The 25,454-nt window shown below is 39.6% G+C and overlaps 1 protein-coding gene across 1 annotated transcript in view; it reads right to left on the bottom strand.

Moving 5' to 3' along the window:
• Positions 1 to 25,454, bottom strand: part of LOC135219096 (RCC1-like G exchanging factor-like protein) — a 173,908-nt gene that overhangs the window by 17,886 nt on the left and 130,568 nt on the right. Inside the window, exon 7 of the mRNA XM_064255532.1 lies at positions 19,686 to 19,858. Coding sequence (XP_064111602.1) covers positions 19,686 to 19,858 — 173 coding nt within the window. The remainder of the gene's footprint in view (positions 1 to 19,685; positions 19,859 to 25,454) is intronic.

Genomic DNA, 25,454 nt, shown 5'->3' with positions numbered 1-25,454 from the left:
TGTAAGAGGGGATAGGATTATAAAACTCTTACTGACTAGAACTTAGAATAGATTTTTATGTTCATATCAACATATGTAGAAAACATGTGTATGAACATCTGTTCCTAAATCTTACCTCATCATTTAACAAAATCGAAACCAACTCAAAACATAACGAGCATGACTCCGGGAACCAGACCATGTATGGGGTCTGGTTTTCCTCTAGTGCGAAGGAAATGGCACAGTGGGCATGCAACTGGCAGACGTCATGGCCCACCGGATCGTTGAAGGTTACCGGACAACCTTTGAAGGCACAGCGGGCTTTCTGTAATATAATATTTTCAATAAGTACACCATCTCCTATTGATTATACTAAACTAAACTTAACTAATAAAGCATGCAAGTATTCTTAACCTGACATGCATGTGGGAGGCTTGCCGGAGCTAGTCACACCCAAAGAGAAAGTGTACTGTATGTCATATATTTACTTGCAAGAATGATAAGAGACATTCACTAATTTACTCCGTTGCATGCCGGAGGTCCGGTGAGCACCGGAGTAATTAAAGTACCCACAAACAAGTATTAACAAGGTAGTTCACTATTTTGTTTCAAAAATTTATTCTCAGTACAGTGAATCTCCGGCGGAGATAGACCACCGGAGTAAGTAATACCGGAGCCGAGGACGGGTACCATATCAAAAATTCGGAAAGCCTATCGAGGGGAGGTGTCTCCCAGCCGTCATAGGCAACACTGGAGATGATAAATAACCCATCTTATAAGATATTAAATATAGTAATAGCGTCTCTAACCCAAACTCTCTAAGCCGACGGAGTTTCCATCGGAGGAGCTCCGGCGAAGAAGCTCCATATAGTAATTCTTATCGAATTACCCAATCTTCCGCCCTGTCCCTATCTTCCTCGAGTCATAGCGGAGAAAGAAGGAGAGGGGCTAATGGAAGGAGGGACAAGGGTAGAAACGCAAATGGCGACCCATTAAGGGCTAACCATATGTGATCAGAATTGGCCTATTCCGTGATAACGTATCAAAGACCAAAGAAAATATTAATATCAACTAATTGAAGTTGATAAAACGTCGGGGAAATTAATGCAAAACAGTTTCCCTGGAAACCTGGTCATAGACTGGTAATAAATACCATGTTACCGATATGGGCCAAGAACAGAGGAATATAGGCTAACCTAAGTTCGAGAATGGTACCACGAACTGGCTCTAGTACGAGACATTTAACGAAAACACCTTGAATAAATAATGCAAACGTGAGAGCATAAATAGTGTATATGAATAATGACCTTATAAAACGTAGCCCAGCTTATAAAAGTACTTGATAAAGCAATGAAAAGAGGGGGAGTATTCCAGCCTCTCTTCGAATCTGGCAAAGGGAATTCTTCCAAATTCCATGTAGCCTAAATACCTTAGACAGATTATGAAGTACTTAAATATGCATATAAAAGAGTGGGAAAAATTCCAGCCTCTTCCTGGTAATTAGAGATTATTTCAAACTCCTAGTAGGCTACCAAAAAATACCTGAAAAGAGGGGGAGGGATCCAGCCTCTTTCCAGCACTAGAATACTAAAATTCATGATTCATATATGAACAAAACACGCTCTCATAAAAAACGTTAAAACTACCACTAAGCATATAATAAAAAAGGGATAGTTATATTTTAAAAAAACTGGATAAGCGAGGAAGGGAGAACTATTAGGCTAGGCTGGAAAAGAAACATATTCCTTCTCAACGACATACTATGGCAAATTAACATGGTTATGTGAAACCTCGTACTGCCCAAAAGGTAGCTCTCTTCTTCGCTTAACCAAGACTATCTAAAATCCAAAAGCGGGACTCGTAGCACCTAAGCATATTTCACATCGCCAAATACGAACAGTATCGCATTAAGTAATCTGAATCATAAAATGCTCAGTTATTAAAAACTACGAACTATATAATTCGAATATAGCAATAAAAAGGGTATGTGAAGAGCAACCTTGAATCGTACATAAATAGGTAGATCAAAACACAACATGCATTGTGTACTCTCGAAATGGCTACACATGGTCGATACCACGCTCTAACAAAAACACGCTAATACGCGGGTTATACCAAATTTCATTAACTGTTTTTATTGAAAACATAAATTGGGGTACTTAACATAGGTGTAGATGCAACCAGAGCCTCAGCCATCTTGAAAAATAATCCAAATTGGCAAAAATCACTACCACAAAAACAAAGTGTGCTACGATTCTATAAGTCCAAAAGAAGGATGTCAGATGGCGCTGGTGTCGGGCGGTGGTGGGGTGATCCAGTCGGACGCGGTGGAAGCCGCTGTTACGGCACACCCCACATGTGTATATTGATGAAGGAATAATCTAAATGGAAGACAACCTGTGAATAGTGGTTTTCACACGCCCTTACCTTATACACGACGCGAGGGTAGTAACCTCTGCATACCATTACTTAAACTTTCTCTGGTATAATTGGAAATTATTTATATCAGAAAAGTGACAAGAAGGACCTTTTCACCGGCGAACACAGGTCGACCCAGAAATAATAAGATGCTAGACTTCTGCACCATTAAGTAGTCTCTTTGTCTTGATAATATTGTGAGTGGCTTTGCGATAGAATGAACTACTTTCTTTAACAAAATAGCAGGGACACCATCTGGTCTGGCTGCTGATCCATTTTTAATTTCATTAATAGCCTGCACTATATTGGCTTCATTAATATCTATGTCCGATAAATATTCACTATCTTCATTATCAATTCTAGGGGTAAATTCTCTCATAACTTTCTGCTAATGTGTTGTATATATCCTTTTTCATTCGTTAATCTCCCTTCATTTCTTAAGAGAAAGAGAGAGGATGATACATCAAGAGGATGATACATCATCACTGAAAAATTGCTACAATCCTGAAGCCTGGAGGTTGTAAGTTTCCTACATAAGAAATTCGATGGATTTAAAATATCTTTATGGTGATTACATCAATACAGTATACGTAAATGGATTCTGTAAGTGAAATAATATGTTATAGATGTTTTGCTGCATTTTCTCTTTCAAGTATACTACTTTATAGTACTCAGAGAGAGAGAGAGAGAGAGAGAGAGAGAGAGAGAGAGAGAGAGAGAGAGAGAGAGAGAGAGAGGTGATAAGGTAAATTCCTTGATCTTTCCCTTTCATTTCCTTGGGGGTTTAAATCCATCATTACTGGCCTCTTTTCTTTACGAATTTCTATCCTGCTAATCTTCATAGTACAGGCAGTCCCCAGGTTACGACGGGGGGTTCCGAAAATTGTTGTAAGCCGGAACATCATAAAAAAATCCTAAGAAAACCTTACTTTTAATGCTTTGGGTGCATTGAAAACTGTAAACTGCATTCTTATTGCATTTTTCATCAAAAAACCTTCAAATATTGATTATTTTGCATTTTTTGGTGTCATATTTCTTCTGCCAGATGAGCGTTGTAGGTGCCGTAACCCTGGAACATGAATCGTAACCCTGGAAATAATTTCTGATGAATATAATTGAAAAGTGCCTTAACCTCAGAACGTCGTAAGCCGAACCCGTCGTAACCCGGGGACTGCCTAGTTGCTTAGCTGAAAATTACAACCGTCAGTTTTTTTTTCTTTCACGAACACCTTTCTCACAAGTTTATGTGTTTGTTTTATGCTTTGCAAAATTCATTGCTAAATGAAAACTTATATTCTTAATTATTTCATCCTTAATCTCAGTATCAGAAAAATATTTTTAAACAAATAATTTTACTGCCGATAAATGAATTTCCATAAAAAATGTGTTAAGAACCAGTCCTTTTTGACTGGTTCTACGAAATCTTCAGTCTCAATCTTGGTTGAAATGGAACTGACAATCTTAATCTTTTATTACTTTTGGTAGAATTTTTTAAATATATTTTTTTCATGATTCTCTTTTCTTTCTCTCTGATACTTGAATATTAAATTGTAGAACTGTTGTGATGAAGAGTAGTATATTCTTCTATTAACATAACTTCTCAAGTTCCTGCATTTCCCCTGAGGCCAGACACCAGAATAAACTAAGCCCAATCTAGTACAGTAATCCAGATTTGTGGAACCAGGTTAATGGCTTCACCATATGGTCAGTGCAGTGGATGAAAGGACATAGCTAATACCTAATTTTCCTTGAGGTCGGTTGGCTATAGAATTAACCAGTGCAACAATCCAGGTTAGTGACTTATAATCCAGGTTAATGACTTCACCATATGATGGCTGACATCTCAAAGCAGTTTTATGATTTGTGATGATGACCTCCGTGTCCAGTTTAAAAGCAAGGGCATCTGCGATTCTGCTGCTACATTCCTCTTCAAAGGTCTCGTTCAAGACAGTGAATCACAATTCATGGACTTTTTTATATAATAGAAAACCAGGTGGACTACCCATAAAATGGACAGATTTTTAAGCAAGAAACATACCAGTGAGGAACTTAATTCTAATAATGAAACCCTTTCGAGAGTAGTGAAGTGCCCAGCTAAGAAAATTAAGATTAGACCTAATCGGAAATACGACAAAAGTTATTTAAGTTTTGGCTTCATGTGGACTGGAGATGAAAATCAGCCCCTCCCATTGTGTTTGGTTTGTGGTTGCAAAATGTCAAGTGAGTTGATGCTTCCTAGTAAATTAAGTAAACATTTTCAAACATCGCATTGCAGTCTTCAAGGAAAAGATGTAAATTATTTCAAAAGACTACTTGAGCAACAAACAATGCAACCATTTGCTTTCAAAAGTATAGTAACATTGTCTGAAAAATCTCAATTGCATCTTATGAAGTATTGGAAATGATTGCTGTAAAGATGATGTCACATACTCTTGCTGAATCTATTATGTTGCCTGCTTGCAGAAAGATGGTAAAGACTATCTTAGTAGATGGTGCAGAGAAACAATTAAGTAAAATTCCACTATCAAATGATACCATTCATAGGCATATTCTAGAAATGTCTACAGATATTGAGGAAAATGTTTGACGTAATAAACTTCATGATGCACACTTTGCGCTACTAGTTGATGAATCAACAGGCATAAGTAACAAAACACAACTACTGGCTTTTATTTGCTTTACTGATGGGGATAGAATAGTCAATCAGTATCTTTGTTACAAGGAATTGCTTACCACTACTAAAGGTGAAGATATTTTCCTTATTTTGAATGGTTATTTTGAGAAATGGAATTTATGTAACCTGGGAGTTGTGTGCTGGAATTTGTACTGATGGAGCTCCATCAATGGTGGGTTCCATTTTTGAAGGACAGGACTTTGATATTCATACCACTTGATAAGGTGACTTGGGACATCTCCAAACTGCATATGATTTTTTGCCTCTGACCTTCAGTTTTATGCCACAAGGGCGATTTATCCCGAAAATAACCATTTTTCAAATTCTATCTCCTCCCTTGATATTTTATAATAAGACCTGGGATTACTACTATATAGACCTGATGTAGACCTCCAATCAAATAAGCAGTTTTTTTTCTAAGTAATTTTTTTGATAGACATGAATTCTTCATTATGGTAAAAAAATAAACCCTATAAATCAGGAAAAAAAATTCATAAAAATTATTATAAATTTAAAAAAGGGCTTTATTTGATTGCTCTATAATGTCTTTCCGAGTTATATACCAAATTTCAGTGCTATAGCTTTAAAACTAAGTGAGAAGATAGATTTTGAAGGTCAATAAAAGGGATTTTGACGGAGGAAAAATCTATTTCTGGGTGATTGGCTCGTGTCGCCCTATGAAAGGATCCTTAATATCATTCTTTCTAGGCAAAATTAATCTAAAATTACCAGAGAAAAACAAAATTAAGAAAATGTCAGTAAAACTGACTCGCTCACTCTTAAAAAGAAGTGTCGGTATGGTAATAGGGGCGAGTGGGAACACTACCACGAGACATTCACCAATTAGACCTTCCAATCAGAATCCCCACAAGAGAGAGCTGATACCAACGGGCGATGCAGCCGCTACTACTACTACTAGAGGACGCCACGGACAGCAGCGCCCCTAGCGGTCATCCTTAATCTAAAAACATCTTGTCCTGCAGGGCGGGGGCAAACAATACAGGGTGGGTTTCATAGGGCGACACGAGCCAATCACCCAGAAATAGATTTTTCCTCCGTCAAAATCCCTTTTCTGGGCTCAGCTCGTGTCGGCCTATGAAAGAGTACCAGAGAAACAGACAAGATGGGAAAAAAGGGAAAAAGGGACAATGAAAAGCAGTTGTAAAATGAGGGATATAATATAAGTAAATCAATTACAGCATATAAACTAAGTACTTAAGGCTAACTTATTCTAAACAGTAACATAAAAGAAAGTTAGTAATGTAAAGTACTTAAATTACAGTAAACAGTAAATTATAATAATGCAGTGTAATTTTAACAAAATAGATTTACTTAGATAACTTATTTACAAAATATACAAACACATTGTGTCCTACCTAGCATAAAATAAGGGTAGGTACACTGAAGTACATTATCAGTACAAAGTGTGGATGTCCCTAGCAAAACAATAAGGGACAATCCACTAATATGATTTCAGCGGCTAAGGCTAGGATATCCGAGTAGCATGGCGATAGGGTGAGGCATGTTGGATGAGGTAGGTAGAAAGGAGACCTGGATCTGTACTACAACTACTATACAGTATCAGGAGAAACAATGTTTCCCGCTGCTACTGCTGAAAATTTTAAAAGATTCCAAGGACTTTTAGATAATGACGTTTAAAGACTGTCGGAGATTTCCATCCAGTATACTTTTTAAGATCCTCAAAGTTCATATGTTGAAAGTAATTAATTGAGGTGGCTACTCCCCTGATGTCATGTGCTTCTTTCTGGGAATGAATCAGGATTGGCTTGTTTAATGAAGTAAAGGATTTGTTGTCTAATACCTTTTACTGACAAAGTACCACCTTTCTCTCTCATGAAGAGAGGACCTGAGGATCTTGAGGATGTACGAGATAGAAAGGCTCTTAAAGTTGATACTGGGCAAAGAGAAGGGTCTTGCGGAAAGTGGGATGACTTTCCAAGGGGCCACCACCTTGCAAGAGGATCCTCATTTTTAGCCAAAAAACCACGATCCGGAGCAAGCAGAACTTCTCCTGAGGGGAGGAATTCCACATGACCCGCATCTCTGGATAGAGCCGACAGTTCTGAAATTCTAGCTCCTGAAGCTAGGCTTAATAAGAATAATGTCTTTCTAAGAAGCATTATGAATGTACAAGACGAGTTGTCAGTATCTGAAGCTAGTTTGAGGACATCATTTAAGAACCATGAAACTGCAGTAGGCCTTTGAGAAGGTCTAAGTCTAGCACAGGCTTTAGGAATAGACGTGAAATAAGATTCAGTCAGATCTATCTGAAAACCTAACTGAAAGATCTTCTTCAAAGCCGATTTATGAGTAGTAATAGTGCTAGCTGCTAAACCTTTTTCAAACAAGGATCTGAAAAAGGATATAGCTAGATTAACTGTCATGGTTGTAGTGTTTGATTCTTTCAGGAAGGATGCTAATTTTTTAACAGCTGAGTCATATTGTCTAATAGTTGACTCTCTCTTATCTGATTCTAGGAAGAGAATATTTTGTGGATCAATATTAGCATCTTTATTAGCCGCAAACTTCATGAAGTCCATAAAGTTAGGGTCTGAAGAATTCCTGAGGAAGCGAACACAGTCCTCATTTGTACTGATTGTGACAGCTTGGGATTGGGAATCCGTTGAGGTCGGAGACCCAATTCCAGAAGAAGAGGATACCAGTTGCTCTTGGGCCAGTCCGGTGCAATCAGAGCTACTATTCCCTTGAAAGTCCTCAGCTTGCTTAAGACTTTCAAGAGGAGATTCACTGGAGGAAAAAACATAAATTTTTCTCCACTGATCCCAATCTAACGACAGGGCGTCCGTGGCATAAGCCAGAGGGTCCAGGTTGGGGGCCACATAGCAAGGGAGCTTGTGGTTCGCTTGTGAGGCGAAGAGATCTACTTGGAGACCTGGGACTCTCCGGCATATCCACTGGAATGACCCTTCGTCTAGGGACCATTCTGATTCCAGAGGGACTGACCGGGACAAAGCGTCTGCTATCACATTTCTTACCCCCGCCAGGTGAGTGGCGGACAGATGCCATTTGTGTTTGTTTGCTAGGGCAAAGATGGCTATCATGACATGGTTCACATGCTTGGATTTGGACCCTCCCCTGTTGATGCAATGAACTACCACTGCACTGTCCAAAACTAGCCTTAGATAGACTTTTTCGGGGGAAGCAGCCTCTTCAAGGTAAGAAATACTGCCATTGCTTCCAGAACGTTTATGTGGAGCTGGCGAAATTGAACTGACCAAGTCCCCTGAACCTGTTTGAACTGAGAATATCCCCCCCACCCCACCCGGACAGGGAGGCATCCGTGTGAATGGTTAACACTGGAAGGGGATATTGAAGGGGTACCCGCTTGGCTAAGTTCTTTACTTTTGACCATGGACGGAGTTGATTGCGAAGGATCTGTGGAATTACTGACAACTTGTCTCGAGATTTGGCGTTTTGCTCTCGATCGCCAAACTCGATTTATATCTTTTAGCCTTGCTTTCAGGAGGATATCTGTCACCGAAGCAAACTGAAGGGACCCTAGGATTCTTTCCTGGCTTCTCCTTGATGTTTGTTTGCATTTGAGAAATTGTCTGACAGATTTTGCTATTTCCTTCCGTTTGGCCACTGGAATTGACAGATTGTGGGAAGACAAATCCCATTGGATTCCCAGCCACTGAAAACGAGACTCCGGGGTAAGTCTGGATTTCGTTTTGTTTATCTGGAACCCCAGATGTTCCAGAAAGTGAACTACTTTTTTGGTGGCTTTGAGACATTCCTCGACTGTTGGTGCCCAGATCAACCAATCGTCGAGGTATGCTGCTACCATGATTCCCTGAGTTCTCAATTGCTGCACAACCACTTCTGCTATTTTCGTGAATACCCTGGGGGCTACATTCAGACCGAAGGGCATCACTTTGAATGAGAATGTCTGATTTCCTAGCCTGAATCCTAGGAATGGGCGGAAGTGTCTGGCTATAGGGATATGATAGTATGCGTCTGTAAGATCGATGGAGCATGTGACGGCTCCACGCGGAAGTAAGGTCCTTACTTGCGAGAGGGTAAGCATCTTGAACTTGTCGCAACGAATGAAAGAGTTTAGCTTTGACAAGTCTAAGATTACCCTTCTTTTTGTTGAGCCTTTCTTTGGCACGCTGAATAAGCGACCTTGAAATTTTAGATGCTTGACTCTCGCAATAGCTCCTTTCTGAAGGAGTTCCTCCGCATAATCTGTCAATTCCTTTGATGGTATTTGGCAGAATGATTTGATTGGAGGAGGATCTTTGATCCAACTCCAACCCAATCCTTTGGACACTATGCTCTGTGCCCAATTGCTGAACCCCCACCTGTGACGGAAGAGGAACAGCCTCCCTCCTACCTGGGGAGCCTCATTGTTGATGGGCGGGTTGACCACCACGCCCTCCTCTGAACTGCTTACTCCTTGTCGCCCTCCCTGCGCCACGCTGGCGAAAGTAGCCTCTCGCCCTACCTCTCGATTGTCTGTTAAAGGGAGGGTAGCCCTGACCTTCATACGTAGGGTTGAAAGCCGGCGAGAGTGCGTAGGAGGTCGAAGGTTGTGACTGAGGAGACAGCAGGAGGATGGGCTGGTTCTGCTTAGAAGTAGCAGGTTGTCCCTGTTGGGTAACCGGGACGGCCTGAACAAATTGCTGCTGTTGCTGGTGTTTCTGGTAAGGCTGGAACCTTTTACCAGACTTCTTTGGTTTCTTACCAGCAGTGGGGACGGATTCTTGCTTCCTCTTAGATGAAATACCCCACCTAGCTCTAAGGCTCTGGTTGAGCCTAGCCGCCTCGTGGTGTACTTCATTTACAGCGGACTCTGGGAAGAGATCCGCTCCCCACATGCTAGAAGCCAGGAGTCTATTAGGCTCGTGCCTAATAGTGCACTCCTGCAGAACGTGCTTTCGGCAATTCCTCCTAGCTTGGAAGAAGTCGAAAGCATCCGTCTGGACCGTCTGAAGCTGGGATTTGGCCAAGATCTTGAATAAAGGTTCCGTGCCATACGAGAGAGCAGCCATCTCTGTTATGATCAGCGAATTGAGGGACCTGCCAAACCTAGTTCGCGCGTCGAACTCCGCCTGAATCAAGGAATCAGGCAGCCTTGGGAGCTTTTCGCCGAACTGGTCCATGGCGCAGTCCGGTTTGAACTTACCAAGCGGCACGTAGCTGGCAAGTTCTCCCACAATTCTCCAAAAGCTGGGAAGAGCGGAGAAGTAGACTCCGCCTCCCTTAGCTGTGGCATGGGCTCATCCTTGAGGACTGCCTGAAGAGTCGTCTCTACTATTTTTGTAGCGAACGGAAGAGAAGCCTCCTCTTCCGTCGCAAAATAGTGAAAGGACTCTTATAGGCCTGGAGCTTGGTGTTTGTACACTCCCAGTCCTCAAGGCAGTGAACCCATTCACGTTGAGCATGATCCCTACTGTAGAGAACATTCTCCCTAGAGATCTTGTCTTCCCTAGTAAGCGCCGCTACGGTCAGCCTAGCATAGCCAATGAAAGGCTGCGTCAAACCCGGAGGATAAAACTCGAAGTCCTCAATCCTTCGAGTTCCACACTCCGGGATAGAGATCATACCATCCTTAAACGGAGCGTAAGCGGCTACTCTCCATGGGTTCTCCATAGAGAAAGCTGGTAATGAATCGTATGGCGGAAGCTGGAAAATACCAGCACTTGTTACTGGGGAGACTGGAAGGGGGACCTGAGAGAGCCCAGCTACTCGGTCCTCATTCTCTCTAACTCTGTTAGAGAGATCTTGGATGGACTGGCCCGATTGAGACAGAGTGCTCGACAGTTGTGCAAACATCTGCTCAAACTTTGTCCCCAGGGCGGAGACTTGAGAGCCGACCATCTCGCCCACCTGTTGCATCACCACTGCTGAGAAAGCAGTGGGATCAAAGGTGCTGGGTCCCGCTCCTCCAACCGGCGTTACCGGAGTGGATGCGGTGGAGGCCGGAGAAGGCATTGGCTCGGCGGGAGCGCGAGCCTTCTCCTTAGAAGACTTGCTTCTAGAGCTCTTCGAGTAAGAAGAGCTCGGCTTGGCTTTCACCGCGTCAGCGTAAGAAGTCGAAGACGACTTCTTAGAAGTCGTCTTAACTAGGGTCTTCGGTTCTCTCTGTCCCTTCACCTTTGGGGGTACAGAGAGAGCGGGAGAGCGGGTAGGGATCTCAGATCCCACAAAGCCTTGGAACGAAGCACTTGAAGAAGGGACAGGAGAAGATCCAGGAGCGCTCAAGGAAAGACCTTGGGCGCCCGACACACCTACCTCAACCAACAAATCCTCCGTACCTACCGCCATAGGCTCAATGTTGAGGTCCAGGGTAGCGACGTCCGGGACCGACTCCTGTGTGGCTACGACCCCGAAAGATTGCTGCATCTCTTGCTGGATGGAGGCTATGAGAGGGGCTGCGGGTAAGGGGTCAACATACCCTGTTGACTTGCCCCCGGGGAAGATCTGGACGGCCAGCTTCTTGTCTAACATGTAAGGCTGGCCTTTGGCGGCGTTCTTTCCGAAGCCGCCTACCCACGCTTTCAGGGTTGCAAGGGCGACCTCCCTCACACCAGCAGCCTGAAAGAAAAGGCGAAATGAGCTTCTAATGGCGGAACGGGGTTAACAAACTTATGTCTAAGAATTGTTAGTAAAATGATAAAGAAGTCTATAAACGACTTACCCCCTCCACCAGCTGACTGACTAGGTCGTAGCAGATGGCGCAGGCTTCCGGGTGCCAGACGATCATATCGTTGTACGGCGTGGCACATGGAGCGTGAGACCTGCACTCATCGTGGCCGCAGGGGTCGTACAACGTCGCGTTGCACCCCAGGACCTGACAGTTGGTAGCCTGTAAGTGGAAAGATACATAAGTATCAGGAGAACACTTACAGCCTAACAGTTGCTCCGCTGGTGCCGGAGCGAGAAAGTTAGATAAAACCAGAGCCCCGCCATAATACGTGTGGTAGTAAAATGGTTGGTTGTCCTAGGCTACGGCGGAGACAAGAGATAGAATCCAACCAGGTGGTAAAATGAAACCACGACGGATAATGGCGGGGATGGTATACATAAGAATAATAAAATTAAACAAATCATCGTAAAATTAGGGTATATCCTTAAAAATAACAATAATTATCAAACCTTTCCCCGCCCGTCTACTAGAAGAGTGCCCGGGTAAGAAGCAAGCTCCCTTCCGGTAGCGGGGGAGAGATGTAAGGATATAGTAGGCAAGCAACCGACCACTAGTAGTGACCACCCCGCCCGCTGGCGGAGCCAGTAATCTATAACCAAAGGTGCCCCGGCTGCGGCGGAAGGCTCCGTTCGTTATAGAAAGGGAAGGTGGCTGAGCAACTGGGGAAGGGGGGGGGGGAGGGTCTCGGCGTAACACGGCGGGAGAGAGAGAGGGGGGGGGGGGGGTGGCCTACTCCTCCCCGTCCCAACAACTACCCGTTCGGAGACCCGGTACCCTATGAGTGGTCGCCCTATACCCCCCGCTGGGAGGAACCCCTGGCCTCCTCAGAGAGAGAGGGAGGAAGGCAACTGAGGTTGTCATGACAACCAAGGGGTCCCCCAGCGCCTCCCTATACCTGGTAGGGAGGGGAGGGGAAGGGGAAGGTGCGATGGAACACGTGACCGCAAGTGGCCTAAGCCGCGAAGCAAGACAACCGTGGGAGGGCCACGTGAACCAGGCTGTACCAATACATGGGACATGCACCTAGGCTAGCCTAACACCCTAAATAGAACTAAATTTACATCGTAAAGATGGAAAAGACACTTTTAGTAGAAGAAAAAGAAGCCCAGGAGGAGGCAAACTGTTCCGAGGAACAGAAGCCTACTCGGAGCCAGCGATAGCCGATGAAGAGCAAGAGCCGGGATGCTGGGCTGGAACATAGAATAGCCTTAAATACCAAACTAAGAGAAATGGTAAAAGGGCTAACCTAGCTAAAACTCGATGTAAAAAACGATGAACGTGATATAGTAAGCCCATAAGTATAAGAAGTCCCAGTATGGAGGACCGGGAATTCTTAACGAGGCAGCATGGCGCCGCCACGAGACAACCGGGAAACCGTATATGACCTATTAGAAGGAAAATACTGGTTCCCGGAAGACTAAAATACAGTAAAACATTACTTATGAGGCACTTAACTTAGCCGTTGCGATGGCAGAACGTTCCATGATGGATGGTGATAAAATCCTCGTGAAATAGTACAAGCACAAGAAAATGCGTCCGAGCGCTGGCGCTAATAATTAAGGATGACCGCTAGGGGCGCTGCTGTCCGTGGCGTCCTCTAGTAGTAGTAGTAGCGGCTGCATCGCCCGTTGGTATCAGCTCTCTCTTGTGGGGATTCTGATTGGAAGGTCTAATTGGTGAATGTCTCGTGGTAGTGTTCCCACTCGCCCCTATTACCATACCGACACTTCTTTTTAAGAGTGAGCGAGTCAGTTTTACTGACATTTTCTTAATTTTGTTTTTCTCTGGTAATTTTAGATTAATTTTGCCTAGAAAGAATGATATTAAGGATCCTTTCATAGGCCGACACGAGCTGAGCCCAGAAGTATAGTTTTGAGATACGGCCATTCAAAGTTTTCCTTTGTATTTTTATAAAGAAAATGTTAATAAATAATGATTATTATGAATGTATATTTCTGTTTTGGGTATTAATAAACCAAAACTATGTTATTTATCATAATTTAATCATAAATGATGATACCTTTCCTCATATATTGTAGCCTGGGGCACTGCGTCAGGCAAGACAGAGCACTCCTTCCAACGCAACTCTCTCTCTCTCTCCCTCACTAACTTGGCTTATTACAGCGAATTATTTCTTCTGTATGTTAGCGATATGTTATCCTTGTATTTTCCTCTTTGACGAAATTCTTGCCGAAACAAAGATAAACAGACGTAAAATCAAGAGAATGTCAGAGGTGAAACTCGAACATGTACTCTCTTTTTACAAAGATAATGTTTATATATCATGATTATTATGAATTTCATATTCCTTTTTGGGTATTAATAAACCAAAACTATGTTATTTATCATAAATGAAGATCTCTTTGGGGTACTGCACGACATGTGTGTCAGGCAAGATGGGGGCATTCCTAACTACGCACCCCTCTCTCTCTCTCTCTCTCTCTCTCTCTCTCTCTCTCTCTCTCTCTCTCTCTTCACTAACTACGCTAATATCGCGTCTATTATGATATTCTGTAATCATATTGGAACGAATTTTCTTCGTCTGTATGTTAGCGAGATGTTTTGCTAGTCTTTTCCTCATTGGCATGATGAAATTCTTGCCGAAACAGCAAGCAAATGTCAGAGGTGAAACTCGAATGTGTACACTACAAGAGGTTTCTCCTCGCACTGGAAAGTGGTAAACTGACTAAGTTCCCTTCTGCCGCCTCATAGAATCTCTACAGATGCCATTGCTCACAATTTCTTTGACAATAATTATAAAAATTTACGATAAAAGAAGAAATATTGCATTTTCTTGTACGGATCAATGTTTTTGGCTAATTGAGTTACTTTTACTAATTACCCTGTAACTACGAAAGTAAGAGGAATTTGACAAAATATTTCGTATACGTATTCTCCACTGCCAAATGAAGCTCCATGAATTTTATCATGACTTTGCCTTTTTTGCCCTATACCACCATATATAAGGTTCTGGCCAGCCCCCTTAAAGGTCTTGCATCATTTGTAAAGCAAAATAATCCCAAGATAATGTGGCGGGATCACAAGCTAAAAAAAACAAGCTGGCTAAATCCCCCCCACATAAACCTAATCACTCCAGCTGCCAAATTCACACTCAGCCACACTTTCCTCTTCACACGACAAAATTCACACAGGACAATTGACCTACCTACACACAGAAACAAAAAAACACAAAAACAAAAAACAAAAAACTCTCAAAACACATGTACTTACCAACCACTCCAGATACTCCAGGCTATCCTGGGCTGTCCGCTGGTCGAGGTCACAGAGATACCAACAACAACCACCAAGAACCACAACCCACAACCCAACAACACAACACCCAAGGACTACAACCCAACAACTCAACAACAGCACAACAACCAAGGACCACAACAACACAACAAAACTTAACAATGACTAACCACAAATCAACAGAACACAACTCAAATGAATTTCAATTCCTTCACTGAAATGCTGCCAACACTACTGTCTATCACCAGCTATCACCAAAGACTAACTGAAAACTCACCAAAAAAAAAAAAAAAAAAAAAAAAAAAAAAAAAAAAAAAAAAAACAACTCAAAACACAGAACTCTAACAAACAGCAGCACCAACAGACAACCCAGAACTCCCAAACAGCCAATCCAATCGTTAATCATCCAACCACCAATTACTCTTTCTCTCTCTCTCTCACACACACACACACACACAGACGTTGTCAGATGGAACTCCATCACTCCTCCATAATAATAACAACTCACTGTTTTTTGCATAGAGAGGTCCTGATGACAAAAACACTAGGTATTAAACTGGGTATTAAATTGAAAAAAGTCTTTGATCAAGTTGTCAAAATCGTAAATTTTATTAAGACTAGACCAGTAAAGGCTCGTATATTTGAACAACTTTGTGAAAACATGGATTCACAACACACTCGCTTGCTATTGCACACAGAAGTGAGATGGTTGTCGAGAGGAAAGGTACTCTGTCATGTGCTTGAACTTTGCGAAGAACTATTGGCATTTTTTTAAAAAGAAAATAAAAGTAAATTTTGTGGACTTTTGGAATACGAGTTTTGGACATCAAAATTGGAATATCTGACTGATATGTTTCAACACTTGAATAATCTGAACCTGTCTATGCAAAGTGGAAATGAAAATCTTCTCTCATCTACCGACAGAATCAAAGCATTACAATAACAAATAGTGATTTGGAAAAGAAAAGCAAGTTCAGGCTGTTTGGAAATGTTTCCTTTGCTGAGAAAAGGCTATTCAGACAATTTAATTTCTTTAATAGTGGATCATTTTGCGACTCTGGAAGGTAATCTGAATTATTACTTTCCCTCAATAAACACCGAGCAGTACGACTGGATTCGCAACCCTTTCATTGATATTTCTACCAAAGACGTTGGCTTTTCGTTAACAGAAGAGGAAGAGCTGGCCACTATATCTACTGATCAAGGAGTAAAGATCAAGCATAAAGAGGTACCCATTGATCAGTTTTGGATTTCAGTTACAGAAGAATAGGTAACAAGGCATTAATGGTTTTATTGCAGTTTTCCTCATCTTATCCTTGTGAAAAAGGATTTCCTGTACTATCTAGCATTAAATGTAGAAATAGATCAAATATCAAATCTATTGATGAAGAGTTGAGAGTTCGTTTATCACATATAAGGCCTACCATTCACAAAATTGCCAATTCTCATCAAGCACAGGTTTCTCATTAGGATACTTGAATGCAAAATGTAATATCTAAAAAAATAAATAGTTATTTTAGAATACATATCTATTATTTTCCTATTACTGCTACTACTACTACAAATCATAATAATAATAACCATAATATTACTATTTTCTTATTATTATTAGATTATTATTATTATTAGTATTTTATTATTATTATATTATTATTATTATCAATTATTATTATTATTATTATTATTATTATTATTATTATTATACAATATACAGACTATGAACCCCAACTGCTATAGACCCGGGGGCACTAGCAGGAAAAGCAGTCCCAAAGGAAATAAGTGAGGAAAAAGACAATTAAAAGAAAATAAAAATATGCAGCATGCAAAAAAACATATTTTAAAATATGCTTGAATGCTATGCACAAAAAAAAGTAAAATATCATCTCAGGAAGAAAGTACTATAACCGTACCAGCAATCTAAAGTTTCTGAAACTTCACAATAAATTAAAATTTCATAAGTATTTTGTCCATATTAAAATCAAAAGTGCACCACAAAGTTTCTGTTAATTCATAGCTGCGCCCTGAGGCCAAAAGGTTGAGAAACATTGCTCTATACAATAGTACAATCCTAAAATACATACTTGTACAGTAAATATCATTCAAAATCATTTTATTATGCCAGCAACATACATAAAATGTAGGCACAGAATGATGGGCAAAGTTACATAGGCCAAAGAAAACATGAGTCTGAATCATTAGGGATACATATGAATAACAGTTGACGGCTGGTACACAATTTTGCAACATGACTTTGAAATGATATTAGGGTGTTCTGGGAAGATATTTCTAGGTGGTTAAAATAGGCAATCAAAGGCATTTTAGGGGTGTATATAGTTTACTTAGTAAAAGTAGTAGGAGAATACTGTAATGTAAGGTTAATTTGGGTTCTTTATGATGATGTTTTGGGGTGTATTTTATTTGAAATATCAAATAGGTTTATATGATAATTTAAGGTTATTTTGGCTTTAACTATCAAATTCAGTAGTGAAATTTAAAATAGACAGTTATAAGCATTTCAGTTTAAGTTATAAGATGTAATGATAGGTAGGAGAATGTCAGTTAGGAATAGATAGTGTAAATATAAGAGAGAGAGAGAGAGAGAGAGAGAGAGAGAGAGAGAGAGAGAGAGAGAGAGAGAGAGAGAGAGGAGAATGTCAGTTAGGAAGAGCGTAAATATAAACAAGAGAGAGAGAGAGAGAGAGAGAGAGAGAGAGAGAGAGAGAGAGAGAGAGAGAGAGAGAGAGAGAGAGAGAGAGAGAATTAGTCACAGGAAGAGTCTTGTACAGTAGCCATAACACACGCAAAGTTTTAATCGAAGCGCTCCCATAAAAATCTTCACCTGTGACCTGAGCTCTACACTCTTGCCGGAAACTCGACAGTTCCGGTGATGTCATACATTTCACCCACAAGGGGAGGAATTAAGTCAATTCATTACACCTAAAGGACGGTGTTAGATAATCTGCAACCAATATGAATGACAAACAGGCGGGGCAAAAGCTTATCCCTCGCCTATACTAGGATGGACATTCTCCTTTGTAGAATCTTCAAGGAGGCAACTGCGAAGGAGAGGATCAGTGAGAAGAAGGGAATTAGAGAAAGAACAGCATGTCCCAGAAAGAAGTCAGATTTCCCAGAGCTGAAGCAGTCAAGGAAACTTCATTTTTCAATTCGGAGTCGTCATTGTTGAACTTGTAACTGTGACTGTATCATTCTAGTGTGAATGACAGGAAGAAACTTGCAGCATCTCATTTAAACACTCCTGACTGAGAGACTCAAACAAATAATAATAATTAAGCAAGAAATGATAAAAGATATAAAATACTAAACCAAACCAAATAAATAAGAAAAGAAGATCAAACAAAAAAAAAACAGCACAAAGCCTGTTATAAGGATTTTTAGAGGGGATTTTTGCATTTCCACACTTCATGCATTTCCGCGGCAGGTTCTGCAACCTATTCCTGCCTAAAAGTGGGGCACCACTGCAATGCCATACCTTGCGCATGTGGGATGTTACGACAATAAACAAAATCAGGGTAATCAAACCCCATGATTAAAAACTTCATCTTTAACTTATTACTACAAGTCTTGGATTAAAACATTAAATCATAGTTACTGGCACAACTCTGGAGATTAAGAAAATTTTACCTTAAGCCCAGATTATTTGAGTAAAGTAATTTTGCAATTTTTCTTACTGTAATGAGTAACAGGTCCAAAGTTCAGGAATGTCAGCCAAAAGAACTACCAGCAAAATTAACAACATAAAATCAGTATGAAAACTAATAAACTCATACCAACATACCAACTCATACCACTGTAAAAATCAACAGAATAATAAACAATACAACATGTACTATCAACAACATTATTTACTCTATTTTCCCAAATTCTGTTGAGAGCATAAATAAACATCACCATATGTCATTAAAAAAAATGCTGGAAGTAACTGGTTGGCAAGATGGGGTCAGTACACATCGTTTTCTTGATAATCCACCGAACAACTTTTGCTTTTTCATTGGCCTCTCCTATACATTTTCAGAACAAACAGTAAAGAGAACGAAAAAGAGATAAATGCCTGATTGCATCTGCAGGCAAGGGAACTCAAACGCAAGACCATAAAATGCCATAGCACAATGGTTATGGCACAGTCCAAGGTTAGGGAACAAGGCTTGTATTTAGAGTAACCTTCTCTAAGAAGGGTTGCATACCAAGGCTAAAGAGTTCCTTCAACCCATTGATTTGATTTCAGTGTGTCCTCCTCCTGGAAGAGCTGCTGCCATGGGTAAAGAGTCTCTGCTACCCATACCATAACCTGACATAGGAAAATTCATACCAAACAAAGACATGTTTTAAACCAAAAAGTCCTGTGAGAAACTGGCATTACACAAATGATTGATCACACAGATACAATATATTTCAAAATCGTTAACATATTGTTCACTGAATACTTTACATCATTCTATCCAAAACTATACATGAAATATCTGCAATCACTAAGAAGACAATACATCAGAAATATATGGCAACGTAATGTAACTACCTTTGGGACAAAGTAATGTAACTACCTTTTTTTTTAAATTACATCCCATTATAACAAAAGAGCAAAGTCTGTTCATTAAAATAAACAGAGTAGAGAAGAATTCAGTCACTAAAGTGAAGAGAATGACTTACCACTTAGAGCTAATGCACAGTCACCTCGACAGGATACCTTAATGATTTTTTCTCCTTCAACATCACCAACAATTGGTCCAACGTTTGGTTCATTGTTATAATGGCCTCTACAAGTTTGGCCATCTGCACTCCAACCACAAGAATATACAACTCCATCACCGCTCAAGAAAAAACTGCAAGAAATAGGAAAGAAGCATACTAAATAAAATGAGAAAAATAAGTTCGTAGCATATAATTGTATTTTTCACCACATTAGGCAAACATGCATTATAAGGAGCATCCTGATTTACCGGAAAATATCATAACACCTCTTCACTAATCCTTGCAAGAAAGCACCATGCAGGACCTACAAGTCCCTTAATGTCTGCGTTAGTGGATTGCGTATACTATTCTGTAATATCATCATGTCTTACTTTGCTAAGGAGAGCTTCCCATATTTTCCTTGAAAAAAAAATACATGGTAGTGCATACAATTTTCTGGCCTCAATAAAATATAAGGTAATAAGAATATCTTTCTAACTATATACTTTTTTACTAATTACCCATACTGCATTCTTGTGATCTCTCTCTTGAATGGATGCAGCATCTCTTGTCAGTATTAAAATGGTTATTGGAACTTTCATAAATTATTAGTAAAATTTGATAATGGGTGTATAATTTTAACTGGTGTATTTTTTATTTATTTTATTTATTTATTTGGAGGAGAGAGAGAGAGAGAGAGATGAGAGAGAGAGAGAGAGAGAGAGAGAGAGAGAGAGAGAGAGAGAGAGAGAGAGAGAGAGAGAGAGCTCAAATATAAATTTTCATAATAAAATTTATCATTTGGATACTTACCTACTGTTAAAGTTAGCTATATCTCTGCGCTGATTAGGCGAGTCAGCATTCAAACAAAAAATCGAATAGCTACCCAGATGACTGTCTAGTTTACCTGTTCTCCACCAGGTGTGTTTCAAATGTTTTAGCTCATCATAATTCTCCTTGAAAGCCCACTAAGTGGGGAGGCTGGGTGGGTCTACTTTAACAGTAGGTAAGTATCCAAACAATAAATTTTATTATGAAAATTTATATTATTTGAAATGAATCTTACCTACTTTTAAAGTTAGCTGATTCCCACATTAACAAGAGGATGGTGGGTAGTGCAGCTAGACAAATATCCACTCAGCCATCGAGTTAAAGGTTTCTTGCATGAAACTCAAAACATTCTTACCTGATCTGGAATCCTTGGTGGATTTTACTACTACTGGAAGTTGGATTCCATTCAGGGAGCAAGGCTCTCATACATATGCAGCAAAGAGCAGCCTTGCAGAAAAAACCGCTTTGATTCAGCCAGAATGAAATGCAAGCGGTATGAGGGACCCTGAGCCTGGGTCCAAAACCTTATAAAACGAGTCACTTAAAATAAATACCTTTACGAAATAAAGGTACGCTCATATACAAAATTTTTACCTTCATGCTCCCCAAAATATCAAAATCAGGGATTTAAACAAAAAAGCCTGGGGAATTGCTCTTTTTTTCGGTTCAAGAAAAGACTACCCACTACTAGTAGTTGATTAAGGGCTTTAATGTTTTCAAACACAATTCTGTACAGTGGCCCCCCCGTATTTGTGTTATCCGGATTCGCAGACTCACGGATTTGCATTTCTTTCTGGACCATATCCACCCATTATTTGCGGGGAATTCGCCTATTCGCGGGATTTTCCGACGATAAATAATCACTAATTAGTGTATTTTTATGTTATTTTCATGCCTAAATACATTTTTATGATACAAAAATGATCTACTAATTTTAAAATATTAATATTGATCAATACTGTACTAGTAAGTTTAATAAGATTAAATGATATCACATAATAACAATAATAATTCTCTCTCTTTCTCTCTCTCTCTCTCTTACAGAGATATATGTTTTTTGTATGATAAATAAATGATGTACTAATTCTCAAATATTAATATTATTGTAAAGAGCAATCAATTCATTAAAGAAAATACTACAGTGAATTAGTAAGATTTTAGTTTATAAATTTAAAAAATATGTAAGAATGAAGGAAATCCCAGTCTTCACACATCTTTCTTTCGAACTCCAGGTCCAAGCTGAGGTCCAACAGCTGTCAAATATATCAAGTAATGTGACAAGAGGGGAGGGAGTGTGTGTTGTTTCTCTCTCTCTCTCTCTCTCTCTCTCTCTCTCTCTCTCTCTCTCTCTCTCTCTCTTTCTTTACTGAGATGAGAGATTTTTATGGTACTCGTACTATGTATAATATGTTTAATAATAATAATAATAGTAATAACTGTAATTACAAAAATCATATGTGAAAGTATTTTACAGAAATACTACGATAATCTTTCCATTTCACTCTCTCTCTCTCTCTCTCTCTCTCTCTCTCTCTCTCTCTTACAGAGATGTATATTTTTTGTATGATAAATAAATGATTTACTCATTTTCAAATATCAATATTAATGTAAACAGCAATAATATCAATTCATTGAAGAAAATACTAAAGTGAATTAGCAAGATTCTAGTTTATAAGTAAAAAAAAATATGTAAGAATGAAAGAAAATCCATTCTACCCTGCATCTTGTCTTTGAACTCCAGGTAGCCAAGCTGAGATGGCTGGAGGAGTGTGTTGCCCACTCAAGATCATGTAAATTCTCTCTCTCTCTCTCTCTCTCTCTCTCTCTCTCTCTCTCTCTCTCTCACTGAGATGAGAGAATTTCTATGGTACACGTGTATGTTTATTAATATTTTTGTATAATAATAACAATATAACTAATTTGAAAATTCATATGTGATAGTATTTTAAAGAAATACAATAACCTATCCATTTCAATATTTTAAATAAGGATAACCCCCCCCCCCCTCCTCTCTCTCTCTCTTTCTCTATGTATGTTTATTTGTTTTGTAGTATAAATAAATGATTTACCTTATAACTAATTTTCAAATATTAATAAATTAATTAAAAATAGCAATTCCCAGTCTTTTTATCCACTTGGAGGAAAGTGGGCAGGGGGAGTAAATGACAGTTCGATATACGAATTGGCAGAGGAGTCGGAGTCTAGGAGTTATTTTCTCTCTCTCTCTCTCTCTCTCTCTCTCTCTCTCTCTCTCTCTCAATCATCTCTCTCCTCTCATTATTATTCTCTTTGTCTCATAAATAATTCATATTTCTCTTCATGGTCAGTCAGATATATGATGTTGCCATTCAATGGCCTCTCTCTTTCTCTCTCTCTCTGTGTTATTGACTGTAGGTATATATTTTTAATGGTAAAATGTTTAAGATGACTTTGAAATTATATTAATAATATAACCTCAGATTAATACAGTAATAGGTTAGTAATTTTAAGTATATTTGTAGTAGGATATTATTTAAGGTATACATTTTTATCCACTTGGAGGAAAGTGGGCAGGGGGAGTAAATGACAGTTCGATATACGAATTGGCAGAGGAGTCGGAGTCTAGGAGTTATTTTCTCTCTCTCTCTCTCTCTCTCTCTCTCTCTCTCTCTCTCTCTCTCTCTCTCTCTCTCTCTCTCTCCATTATTATTCTCTTTGTCTCAGAAATAATTCATAATTTCACTCTTCATGGTCAGTCAGATATATGATGTTGCCATTCAATGGCCTCTCTCTTTCTCTCTCTCTCTGTGTTATTGACTGTAGGTATATATTTTTAATGGTAAAATGTTTAAGATGACTTTGAAATTATATTAATAATATAACCTCAGATTAATACAGTAATAGGTTAGTAATTTTAAGTATATTTGTAGTAGGATATTATTTAAGGTATACATTTGGTATCTGAACTTTCAAGATAGGCAGTTATAAGCATTTTTAGTGGTGGTTTTAACTATTCACCGGGGTATCTGGCACCCATACCCCCACGAATACAGCGGGGGGGGGGGACCACTGTATACTTAAGGTAGTGAGCAGCAGGTAAAAGCTGAATTGTACTTCTACTGCGCAACATCAACCCTATTCCGGAGCGACAAATTGACTTAACTCTAAATGAAGTTACAACTGCCGCTCACATTATGAATGTTTACCTTCAATGAGATAGAAGATATGGAGCTAGTTCTCATTCATGCACTAGCCTATTCAATATGTCACAGAGGACCTCGTGTTCCTTGACAAAGACATTATAAGTTTCTAAAAATCACAACACAAAAGATTAACTTTGCCTCTTCCAGGCTTAACCTTCACAAATACATTCTAGGTTTTCTAAAACCACAAAACAAAAAGTTAACTTTGCCTTCAAGCTTAACCATTGGCAAAGGCATCTAGGTTTTCTAAAACCTTCACAAATACATTCTAGGCTTTCTAAAACCACAAAACAAAAAGTTAACTTTGCCTTCAAGCTTAGCCATTGACAAAGGCATATAGGTTTTCTAAAACCACAAAACCAAAAAGTTAACTTAGCCTTCAAGCTTAACTATTGGCAAAGACAGCAAGGTTTTCTAAAACCACAAAACAAAAGGTTGATTTTGCCTCTTCCGGACTTAACCTTTGACCACGACATCTACGTTTCCTAAAACCACAAAACTAAAGGTTAGCTTTGCCTCTTCCAGGATTAACCTTTGACAAAGATGTTCAAGGTTTCTAAAAGGATGATAAAAATGTTCTAGTTTTGACCTATATGATTAAATTTTAAATGCCCCAACAGGATAGAGAAGTTTCCCTTTCTTCCCCTCTAAGGGGTTACATTGAAATTCTTACAGGACACTGTAAAGCATAGCCTTAACATCACCCTCAGCTCTAAGGCAGAAAGCTAAACTAGCATTCCTTTACACCAGCTTAAAGAAGGGTGCTGACAACTTATTGACTGCAGCTAGTGCTAAATAAAAAATTTCATAGTAAATTCAGATAAAGTTTAGACCCACATCTAAACTCCAGAGAGAGACTGATATAGAGATGAAAGGGCTTCAATCTCAACACCTTACAGTGCTGGTCCTCAGCAAGATCTAAAAGTACTTGATGAAATACTGAGAAAAGTATGTATGGAACAATAACTTTGGAAGTAGACAGTGAAAAGTCTTATTATCTCTAAACAGAAAACATTGACATCTACAAGGTTCCAGGTGCTAAAAATTCCTCAAAAATGGCACCCTCAGCAACACAAAGACCACTGCTTCTGACCCCAGGCCATGGCAGTTTTCAGTTAAGGACAGATCCTATGATAACTTGAAAATCTTATTGGGAGGGGATTCTAACATCTCCAAGCTTAAGGAGATGCCTAAGTTAATGGAAGAGTATGGAATTGTGTAGTAGAGTTGATTTCCTCTTAATGGAAGAATGAGACATCTACCGAGAGCATTGGAAATTCTGAAAATTATTTACTCTGAGGGTACAATGGCTCTACAGGAGACACTAAGCAATTCCTGAGCTGGAAATTGCTCAACAGTATTCAGAGTAGATACGAGGACCAGGCCTATGAGTCTGAATTAGGCCAAATTTAAGGAAACATCCAATGCTCAAGCCTGAGGGCTATCAAAGAGGTAGTAATCATTCGAATGTCCCTGTTCATCTATATTCGAATGTCCCTGTTCATCTATATTCTAGTAAGTCTAAATGAGTGCTCCTTAAATCCCACACCAAGTGCCGAACTTACGGATGTAAAGGCCCTTGTAGGCAATTTGTTCTTCCTGATTCCCCAATTGCTAAAACACTGTCCTTCCACAGAATGAATGATCAAACCAATATGTTGTTTCAGTTCATTCAAGGCCGCAAACTTCCCACAAAGACTTTGTTTCTGACTGGGAATAAATCTGCTAAGGATCC

The sequence above is a fragment of the Macrobrachium nipponense genome, chromosome 1 (assembly GCF_015104395.2).
Source record: "Macrobrachium nipponense isolate FS-2020 chromosome 1, ASM1510439v2, whole genome shotgun sequence".
Classification (NCBI taxonomy): Eukaryota; Metazoa; Arthropoda; class Malacostraca; order Decapoda; family Palaemonidae; genus Macrobrachium; species Macrobrachium nipponense.
This window is presented reverse-complemented; position numbering and strand designations above follow the sequence as displayed.